The sequence below is a fragment of the Hydra vulgaris genome, chromosome 02, assembly GCF_038396675.1.
Source record: "Hydra vulgaris chromosome 02, alternate assembly HydraT2T_AEP".
In the NCBI taxonomy this organism is placed as follows: domain Eukaryota; kingdom Metazoa; phylum Cnidaria; class Hydrozoa; order Anthoathecata; family Hydridae; genus Hydra; species Hydra vulgaris.
The window spans coordinates 23,945,438-23,957,500 of record NC_088921.1 but is presented as its reverse complement, the minus strand read 5'-3'; the positions used below and the strand labels follow the sequence as shown (position 1 = coordinate 23,957,500).

General features: G+C 29.7%; 1 protein-coding gene across 1 annotated transcript in view; it reads left to right on the top strand.

The window, feature by feature from the left end:
* LOC100214999 (abnormal spindle-like microcephaly-associated protein homolog) overlaps positions 1-12,063 on the top strand; it is a 106,177-nt gene that overhangs the window by 86,456 nt on the left and 7,658 nt on the right. Inside the window, exons 25-26 of the mRNA XM_065790353.1 lie at positions 495-649; positions 1,334-1,486. Coding sequence (XP_065646425.1) covers positions 495-649; positions 1,334-1,486 — 308 coding nt within the window. The remainder of the gene's footprint in view (positions 1-494; positions 650-1,333; positions 1,487-12,063) is intronic.

Genomic DNA, 12,063 nt, shown 5'->3' with positions numbered 1-12,063 from the left:
TCTCTGATACTGATAATTATAGAGATGGTGAACATGTATCAGATTTGTTGATTAATGTCCTTGAAGATGGCCTGTGTCCTGCTTGCTTTTCTAAATATCATTCATTATTTATACAATGAGGGCCTAATTCTTTTGTTTATAAATTTTGTAGATGTTATTTAATTAAAAATGGTATACAAATCTCAAATTTAGTTTTATCAAGCAGCCAAAGGGTTAAAAATATTTTCCGGATATTTTTCAGAAAATTCTTTTCCTAATTTTGAAAATATGATCTGAATAATCACTTTATTAAAATTGCTTAAATATTAAAAATAAGCATTCAAAGAGGCTTTTTTTACCATTAAAAATTATATGTGTGTGTGTTTGTGTGTGTGTGTGTGTGTGTGTGTGTGTGTGTGTGTGTGTGTGTGTGTGTGTGTGTGTGTGTGTGTGTGTGTAATTTTGTACACTAATAATGATTTCTTATTGTGTAAAATATGTGTGCATTGTTTTAGCTGTGGTGACTGCTTTGTCATTTCGGTGTTGTGATCAGTTAATGCGAGACAAAGCATTAAGTGTAATTTACAGGGTAGTAAATTATAGTAATAGAAGTCTTCCCTGGATCTCAATCAAAGAAGTTGCTCTTGATATTTTATTAAATTTAGCAAAGGTAAAGTTTTGTTATATTTTATTCATTTTTCTCTGAGTTGTTGAAAAAAAAAACTATTAATGGTCACTATAAAAAAAGAAAATCTTTTAAAACAGCACAAATATTAATAAGTTTTAATGTTATTACTATGATGAGTATGTTAAAAATGGTTTATATTAAGTTCTATAAATAGTTAGTTAATAGCCTATATTAAGCTTTTATCAGACCAAAATGGAGTTAGCTATTTCTAAATTGCCACCATTATATATAGGTAATGTAAATATTTTGAAGTAAATTAAGCATAGATGACCAAATTAGTTCCTTCTTTAAGAACTATGATAAAAAAATGGAAATAGTAAAGATGCCCTTATAATCTCATCAAAAGCAGTTATGTTTTTTAATGTTTCATTAAAAGGTTTTAAAACTAAAGTCTTGAACTGATAAACTCTGAGATGCAACTTGATTACAGATTACTTCGATTATGACCAGTTATCTACTGAAACTTAATTTTTTTTTTTAATGTTATTGAAAAATATAGTCAATTCAATTACTGATATTTTAAAATAAAGTTTTGTATACTATTATATAAAAAAAAGCATAAAATACAAAAGCAATAACTCTAAAAATTCAAATGCTGTCAAAGCATATCATTGAACTAATTGTGTTTAAATCAGAGGTATTATATTTTATAGTTTATACTTTTAGTGTCCAACTACATACAAAGGTGTTTACGACCATCCTTCATCTACAACTATAATATTGGATCAAATGTCTAATTATCGCGATAAGAAGTGTTTGATTTTTTCAAAAGCCTGCAATCTTCTAACAATTCTTTGCCATGATGATGATATAAAATTGGTAGGTATTTAGAGGAGAATCTCATTTATGCTTCAATTTATTTGTTTATTTCAAGTATAAAGATATAAAAAGGAATGCTTTATATTTTTTGATAAACTTTGATCTTTTCTTAATTTTCTAAACTTTATATTAATATAATGATAATATCATGTTATTATATAATAATGTTACACTGTATTTTATATATATATATATATATATATATATATATATATATATATATATATATATATATATATATATATATATACACAATATACAGTGTAACATTATTTTTTTGGGGGGAAAAAATGCCTACTTATGGCAAATTTCCTTACGAAAAGGCGCCGGAACAGGGGGTACTGCCGTCCAAGTTATTTTTCTAGAATAGCCCTTGATACTATCAGAAGAGGAAAGTAACAAATTACATTTACTCACGTTACTGTAATTGAGTAGTTTTTTTGTGAATTTTTACTTTTTTAAGTACTTTTTTAAATGTTTATTTTTACTTCAACTTAAGTTGAACATTTTTCAAAGTATTTTACTTCGTTATACTTTAAATTAATACATTGGTAAGTAAAAAAATTTCTTACCTATTAGTATTTAGTTACACAAAAGGTATGATTTAATTTTTTTCGTTGATTAAGACTAGCCTGTTTTATAGAAATGTTTCTTTATAATTTTCATAATGTTTTGAATGAAATTACGAAGACATTAAAAGTGTGCCTTGCCTATGTTTTGAGTTTTAATCATTATATTATGCTTTAGGGGGGGGGGGGGGCAGTGGTTTTGTGACCAATCATATAAGACTTGTTACTAAAGTGTTACAATCTTGTGATAAGAGAAGGGGGGGAGGTTAAAAATTGTTGAAAATTGCATGACATAAGTTATGGAGGACCCCTTATACAAAGTACAATAAAAAAATATGAAAAATAAGATGTTGTTTTCAATTAGTTATATATCCTAATTACACAACAAATTTATTTTAAAGATGTTCTTTTAGATGTTCCTTGTATTTAAAAAAAATTATTTTTAAAAAAGCATTTTAATGTATATTCATAATGCTCATATATTAACAAAGTATAATGATAAACTTGCCAATTTTATCTTTCTTTTAATTTTGCAAGAACAAAGATAAAAAGGTGCTTTAACTGATAAAAAGAGTATTAAATTATGACATTTTAATATCGTATTTTTTGTATTAATAATCGCACATTTAAAAATATTTCTTAAATGTAATAATTGTAAAGATATACAGAAAAGAGTAGACCACGTTGTTTATGTTTTGTTATTCAACTGGTCTGTTACCTAAAAATAGCTGTTAGAAAAGTAACACAGTAACATTCACAGTAACACTTAAACTTAAGTAAAAGTAAAAAGAATAAATTTTTTGACCGGTAATGTTTACTTGTACTTGAGTAAAATTTCACTCAAACAACAGTACTTTTACATGAGTACAAAATTGTGTTACTTTTTCCACCTATGTATACTATACTCAATCTATATGTAAGGACATATTTTTCTAATATCATTTTTGCGCTCATAATGTAAAAAATTTTAAATAAAAATAAAAACATTCAGAATGTTTTTATTTTTAGTAAATCGACTGACAAATAAGTAGAACATATAACTCATACTGTTATATACATTTTTGTAGCTCTTGAAAATCTCTATCTAAGTGTATGATCAAACATTTACTACACTAGGTAGGTGTCTCTTTTGGTAAGAAAAACTAAAATGACTGGAAAAATGAAAAATCTGGACAGTTACTTTCTGCTAATTTTTGGTCAAGATCATCAATAAAGTTCATGATATAGAATCTTATATGTATCCTAGTAGCTTAGGGTAATATAAGTAAAAGTCATAAAAATCATTTCTATTTCTGTAATATTTAGAATCCATTAACGACTGTTACCATGGTGAAAAGTATAGAATTGACAGAAGTTGCTAGGAAAGAGATTGATGTGCTCTCAAAAGAAGGTAAAATGATTCGAGGAATAGCACAACAGCTTGGTATGCCCAAATCAACTGTTTAAGATACTCTAGGGAGAATTAAAATCAACTGTTTAAGATACTCTAGGGAGAATTAAAAAGCACGTATTACTCAAAAGATCTGGACGAAAACAAAACAACTCCAAGAATTGATCAAGAAATCTTCACTTTGATTGGTGAAAGTTATGTGAGACCAAATCCAACAGATATTGCAAAACAACTCTAAGAACTTGAGTTAGTCAATATAAGTCCTAGAATTGTTAGAAACAGGCTGCATGAGTATGATTCACATAATAGAGCACTTGCCAAAAAACCATTACTTACCAAACAACATATTGCATAGAGGCTTACATTTGCTAAGAAGTATCAAAACTAGACCATTGATGGTTGGAAGAAAGTATTATAGTTGGGCAAAATAAAAATATGTCTTAATGGTTTAGATGGTAGACAATAAAACATGAAAGTATGTCATGGCCTAGGGATGCTTCAGTTGGAATGGTGTTGGCGTATTCATTTTATTGAGGATACATTGACTTCCCCTAAGTATGTTAGAATACTTTCAAATCATATGCTACCATCTGCTCGAGAGTTGTTTGATGGAGAATTCATATTCCAGCAAGATGGAGATTCAAAATATATGGCAAAAAATACCTAAGCCTGGTTCCAAGGCAAAAATATTGAGGTGTTAGATTATCAAGCACAAAGTCCAAACTTGAATCCTATAGAAAACCAATGGAAAGTAATCAAGGAAGAAATCGGTAAGCTTATATTGACAAAAAAAGACGATATTGAGCACTCAGAAAATCATAGATATAATGAGGTGTAACAGATTGGTTGAGTTGATGCCTAAGAGAATCGATGGCATATTAACTAATAAAGGAGGATGGACTAAATATTGAAGAAATAAATGATGAAAAAGAAAAGAAATATTTTTGTCTTTATACTTTTTTCCACAGTCATTTTAGTTTTTCTAACCAAAAGAGACATCTACCTAGTGTAATAAATGTTTCATCATACACTCAAAGCTTTTCAAGAGCTACAAAAATATATATAACAGTATGAGGTTTTGTTCATTTAATATTATAAAATATATATAACAGTTTGAGGTTTTGTTCATTTAATATAGAATTATTTCTAAAAATAGTTTGTCCAGATACTTTTTTTCGTAACTGTAAATTGACTGACAAATAGGTAAAACATGCAAGTAGTGCTGCTACATTGACTGACAAATAGGTAGAACATGCAAGGAGTGCTGCTACATTGTTTGAGGGTTTTGGTTTGGGCAAGCAATCTGAAGATTAAAAAAACAGTTTTTTTTAATTTTTTAAACTTTTTCCAGTCTTCTGAATTGATTTTTAACAAGATACCAAACATTTTGCACGCAATCAGTTGCAGAATAAAATTGATTTGTAACCACCTTGGTGCATAAAATTCTTCGTCCTTTTTTGTTTTTAATTTATGTTAACAACTTAACTCTTTGTAAAAATTTAAATTTGGATCTAAGAGGTATAGTTAACTGGTTAAATGCTAACCTGTCTTAACACCAAAAAACTGACCTATTTTTTTCAGAGAAAAAACTATTTCTACAAAAATATTGAAATTAATAAACATCTTTTGACTTTATGGAATCTTTTATGGAACTTTCACATTGATGAGCTATGCAAGAAATTTGAGCTAACGATATGTATTCAATAATTCGTCATTGTGTCAATAAAGTTACACTTAGAATATTTACTATGCATTAATCTCATCTCACCTTAGCTATTGTTGTTAAGTTTGGGATGAAGTTAGAAACTTTTGCATTAACAAGTTGTAATTGTCTCAGCATCAATCCATTAGAAATAATAAACTTCCAGCCATTTATATCAGATACATCAAAGTCCTTCAAACTTAACATTCCAACCTTTTCAGCATAAGTAAAGTATGCTAATCTTCTTTTTGTTTTTGGCTCCTTAAATGAAAACTTACCATGTTCCATTACAAACTTGTTCACAGAAAGAAAGCTAGTACATTCCTCCTCTACTAGAAATATATACAATGGAAAACTAAATATCTTACAAAATGCAGAAATATGGTGAATATTCTTTTAATTTATCAGTGCATCTGTAATTGGAACAAGAGCCTTGTATGTGTTTTGAATGAGTTCAAAAAACTACAACTTAAAATACCTTTTCTTCTTCTTAAACATAATCAATTTAAAAAATTCTAAAAATATTTAATCTTAACTTTTAGACATTATTATCCTTATATTTAAAATATTCACTTAATTTTTAATGTATGTTTTATGTGCTTTAGTCTATGTGTTTATGCTACCTAGCTCTCTAAACTGCTTCTATCTGCTACTAACAATAATAGCAATAGTTGCTCTGATATGATTACAATTTTCTGCGATTACTAAATAGCTGTAAAGAATACTTACTAGAATTATTTAGATTACTTTTGTAATCTAATTAATTAGTAATTTAATAGTTTTAAATTAACAAATCTCTTATTAAGAAATAAAAAATCCCACTTTTTTATTGGCACTCTTGAAGTTTCATGTAAAGAATCATTTCATAATATATATATATATATATATATATATATATATATATATATATATATATATATATATATATATATATATATATATATATATATATATATATATATAATAGGGGTGTTCCATAGAAAAAAAAATTCAAAACGCGAATACACAAGAAACCAAATTTGGAGCAAATATAAAAAAAATACGATTACAAAAAAAAGTTCCAAAAATGTTTTATAAAAATTTTTTTCTAATGTAATCAAAACGGTCTAAATTTTTTTTTAGATTGTTGTGATTCCTGGTTTTCACATAAGTGCTGTTTGAATTAAAAAAAGACTTTAAAATAATTTAAGAACAAATTGGGGCATTTTTCGGGGTATTTTGCTGCTTGAGCACAAGGTAAATGTCAATATATTTTTTGATATATTTTTTTTGTAATTGTATTTTTTTATATTTGCCCCAAATTTAGCTTCTTGTGTATTTGCACTTTGAAAATTTTATTTCTTTGAACTCCCCTAATATACAACCCTCTGAATTAGGAAAAACAAACTGTTAAATGTCGGCAAAAATATTTTTTTTTTTTGCCATCATTTAACAGTTTGTTTTTCTTAAATCAGAGACAAAGGGGTAACCATAAAATATAGAAATGAGGACAGCAATTTTTTGCTGACCTCAAATACTTTTAGGTTTGAATTGCCGAATGTCCACCCTAATTACAAGGGTGATCAGTCCTCGTAATTTTTTTTTTTTTAATTCCTTGTAATGCTGCCCTAATTGCTGACCTCACAGTGTTTTCGAGGTCGGCAAAAAATTGCTGATATTATAAATTGTAATTGGCGATATAAATCTATCTTTTACGGTAAAACCTTGACAAGTTTTTTTTGGCAACCTGATGCTGACCTCTAACAGTTTAAGGTCAGCAATAAAATGCCGACTTCATTTTTTCATGGCCTACATATATATATATATATATATATATATATATATATATATATATATATATATATATTAGGGTGTTGCAAAATTTTTAGGTTTAAAACTTTAGTTGTCTTCAAGCTTGCCCTTGTTCTATATGACAATAGTAATTATTTTCCAAAATTTGAATCAAATCGGATGATATTTAGGGGTTGCCATGTTTTTTCACATTTTGGAATAAGGTTAAAAAAGTAAAAAAAAAATTATAATTTAATTATTTATTATCAATTACTTATTATTATGTAATGGATTGTGGATGTTTAATGTTAAACAAACAATAAAATAGTACTGTACTACTATGTAATTACACTAAGCAATTATAGATCAATCATTTTCATCATTCAACAGTCATCTTCATCAGGGTAGACTTTGATGCAACTGGAAATTCCTTCCGGTGAAGATCAACCAATCGAAGAAGAAACTGCTTTTGGTTTTCACCTTTCATAACGCTTTTGTTGAAGGATGTTGTAAGTGCTATGCCTCATCCCACGCAATCGTTGACGACCTTCATTTGACGAACCTTGTGCTTCATTTCGAGATATGTTGAATCCATTTCCCACTCTAAAGATTCTTTCATTAAAAATGATTCAGCTTTTTCTTTGCCATTCTTCAAAATTAGATCGAAAAGTTCTGCAGTGCGTTGTGTAATGAAGGAAGACAATGTACTGTGACAATTGAGCAATGTGGCAGCATCAAGTCTTTTGAGAGATTTCTGTTTTGGCTGTTGTTTCAGGTTGTTTGCCATGTCTCTCTTGGTGTTGTTGTCGACACGGGAATTAAAGAAAGCCAATCCTATTAGATGTTCAGAAAAATACCACAGATGGTGATGAAAAGCTTTTGCTGCATCAATTGCAATTGTACGATTTGGATATTCTTGAATTCGTTGAAGAAGCTTGACATCATTGAATGGTGCTCGTTCAGCTAATGGAGCTTCATTCCAAAACTGTCCGTATATAAATGCCACAAAAAGACTTCTGTCTGTTATTCTTTTCTTATCCTTTGCAGTAATAACAAATTGATCCTGAAAACAATATATATCTTCATACAATATATAGCTTTTGCCATCCAACGTGCATTGTGTGTTGCACCTGGTGCCCGAAACTTTACATACAACTCCGATGTTGCAGTTGATTCTCCAAAAAAAAAAGGCACAAATTCAAGTGTTCTAAGTAATCATCCCTGGGTTGTTGACCTTTAATTGCTATCCATATAAGATAACGGTCAAGATTCTGCTCTATTATTGTGCAAGCACCAATGTTAAACCCAGTGTTGGATAAAGTAGTGTCAAAAACCAGTCCCTGAACAAGTTCTTCCAATTTCCAATCTTTAAGAGCCTTCATGCAAGCATCAGCCTGTTGCTCACCTGTACCTCAATCAGTCTTTGGAACACCCAGCAATTTTTCACCCCACCACCAGTCACAAGGATGGCAATTTATCCACTTTTTTTTGACCACCAGTGATATCAGGTAAGAGCTTTCCATCCCAATGCAGAAGAAGTAGATCATCAGGAGAGAAATCAACCTTGTCAGCTGTAGTCAGCGCTTCACGAACAGATTGCCTTTCTCTGTGGATTGTGCTGTACGACAATGATAACTCTTTTAGAGAGTGACCAAGAGCCTGAGCAATTGTTCCAACCATGAAGAGTGCATGGCGATCAGAAATATTAACATGATCAAGAAATGATACAACATTATTTGTTAGAACTTTCATCTTCTTTTTCATTGAACCACTTGTGCTCAGTGTGCTGGAAGCGGAAGGAGTCTGATATTCATCATCATCCGAGGAACTTAAGCTACTTTCACTCACAATGTTAACTGCTGATGAAGAAGAAATGAGTTCTGTTTTTTCCATCAGTTCCGCTTTACTGCTTTGACGCCTCAATTTCATTTTAGTTCCTTGGACTCGTTTCCGTGCCTCCCTGATCAATTCTGCCATGTTACAACTTAATGGATCTTAATGCTGCTGATGTAAAAATGCTTTATCTTCATTGTTTTTCATAACTTCTGATACATTTTTTCAACAACTTTATCAAAATATTTGCATATTTAAACTGTAAATTAAATTTTTAGCTGATTTTTTTGAAAGCTGTCAGTCTAAAGAATAAAACAAGCTAAAAAGTTTGAAGCCAAAAGAAGGCGAATTTATTACCAAAAATGCCACTTAACTTACGTTACACAGAAAACAAGGTAAAAAAAGTGCAACTTTTAGGTTGAATATTTGCGAACCATTAATGCGGATCGCTTTAGAAATTTTTACATGATGTTGAGAATTCAATACTAATTACTATAATAATAAAAAAAAATTATCAGAGGTGACCGGCTAAGAAAGATATACTTGTTTTCTTGATACTAGGTTTTTAACTTATGTTACATCACTTACGTTACCTTGCGATTATTTTCATGGAATTTTTATATCTATTATTTTGTGATAGATTTTTTAGAGTTATGTAACAAAAGAACAGCAGTTGTATTAAAACTCATATATTCAAAGTAATTAACAAAAGTAATTTTCAATAACTGGTGACTCTCTACTGACAGATTTTTTTGTTGATATTAATGAAGTTTTTAAATTGTTAACACTTATTTTCCGAAGTGCAAGATCAACTTAAAAAATTACATTTGGTATGACAACCTTATTAATTTTTATTGAGTTATTCAAATAAGAAAATGTTACAGTTATTCGAAAATTTTACTTACGCTTATAATTTTTATGTGCCGGCTTAATTTTTTAAAATGCTGCTAACTATTTACTCTCCCCTGCTAAATAGACTTTTTCTAAAATCTAATAAACTTTAATAATAATGTTTAATAAAACGGGAGGGTCAAAGTTTTAAAAAACTTAAAATATTTTTATTGGTTGGTTGTTCATATTTTCATATAATATTGAGAGAAATTTTTTCTCAAAGTAAAAAAATAAGAAAATATTTCAAAATTATTAAACGGCAAAAATATTAAAAAGTCAATAAATGTCCCCTCTTGTTTATTCGGCTGGCGAGAGTACATTCAAATCTTTTAAAATATTTTGACGCTAAAACTGCTCGAACAATTTTGAAAACACCAAAGTGGATAGAAAATATTTAATTTCATTTAGTTTCAAGAACGTGAAAAAAGATTTGTTTGATGTTGGTTGTTTTGTGTGTGTTTTTTTTTTTGGGGGGGGGGGTGCTGAAATATGCAACATACTTTTAATGAGTGAGGGGTGCATGTATATCTGATTGTTTGTGACAGGAGGCAGGGGTTAAAATTGACAAATATTGGGTGACATACTTTATGGACGGCCCTTTAATTCCATTTACAAACCGTTTGTTTTAGGAAAACAAAAATATAAAGTGAATAAGAATAGAACTTAAAATAAAAATGGTTACATCCTTTTATTTGTTTTAAATACTAAATATATCTCGGTGAAGTTTTTTCCGCTATTATCTGGCTCTTACCGACATAAAAGTAGTGGGATTTAGAGATATCTTTCACTTTTTTGGCTTGCTGGATAATTTGAGATTTGAGTGCACAATTGCGCGCTGACTTTTCTTCCTCTGATAAATATAGAACTTTGACATTTATGTCTTGAATAGCATTCACAAAATCATTAGCTGATTGGATTTCAATTTTTCCAGACTTTACTCTGTTTGTTGCCAAACGCTTTACAGTAGCCCCAATGCCATCGACAACTCCTTTGCCGTGCTGCAAAATAATATTTTGGCATTTTTTTGCCGTGCTGCAAAAAAATGCCAAAATATTATTCTGTTAAATTTCTTTTCAAAGGGCATTATTGCGCTCATCACGACTTTATTTTTAAACTGCGATGTAGCATTATTGCTAAAAATGTGAATTTCTTGGGTATTAAATGAAATAAACTCCATTAACTTATCCAAATTTGCAATTAAGGAGGTCTTTGTGTGATCCAGAGAGTCAGATGCAATGGTGAAAGTTTTAAGATTTTTTTGCAGTTAAAAGAGAAATTTGATTTTGGCCATAATGTGCTGCTTGAGGCTCATTCTGACTAAAACACTTAAAATTTTCTGCATAGTCAACCTGAATAGTAGCAACATTCAATGATGTATTCATGGATTTAGTAATGCTTAGTTTAAAACATTTAGATTGGTTACCCTTGATATTGGCATGAGTTGTGAATTTTTCTCTCATACTCATAATGTGAGCAATCAATTCTTTACCACTTCCAAACTTTTTAACTTTTTCAATTACAGCGTAACGCTTTTCATTTGGTTTCTGCCATTGGTACCAACTTGTTTCAAAGTTAAGGGGTTCAATGGTGGCCAGGAATTGCTGGAAAAACTTTAGATCTTTGCATTTGTTGCATTTGTTGTAGAAATAATCATTTAATGAGTCCTTACAAACAAAATTTTGAGACATATCTTTCCCAATTTTAATGTTAGACAACAGTAAACGATCAACTTTCACCAAGGAATCCAAAGCAAATCGCATATTTTCGTGGTAAGTACAAAAGCATATAAAATTAGGCAAATTTGCGATAGATCGAATGTTTACTGGTCATAGTTCACAAAACCTGCTTAATCCAATCTTGATATCTAAGTGATATCATGTTTAAAAAGCTGGTACGCTTCTTTCATGGTTAAAAGAAGGTGACGAACTTGGATCTTAATCTTCTTTCCATTTTCAATTACTGATACAAAGTCCCTAACATTGGGAGACAGTCGACTAATGTCATCTTCGCAGTAGAACCTTTTTTTATTTCTACTTCAGTTAAAGCTGGATTATTCATGCTATTTAATGGAAGAGTAGTTTCTTTGTTGAATGATCCATTCAGCAATGTGGCTAGGACTTCGTAATGTTGTGCAGGATCTTTGGGCAATGATTTTCGGACTTTCTTGAGCAATTTCCCTTTTGTTTGAACACTCATAATGGTAGAAAAATTAACTGTTTTTGCAGAATCTTTCTTTTTGATTCGATACTTTCGGACTCTTTCCTTTATTTTTTCTCTTTCTTTCTTTTTTTTTTCCGGATCTTGTTTTATTCGTTGACGATGAGCTTTTTGGTGATCAGCATTCATATATTTTTTCCATTCGGAATCACGCTGGCGATAAGCAGCTTGATAAGTTTTAACTCTCTGTTTAGAACTTTTAGCC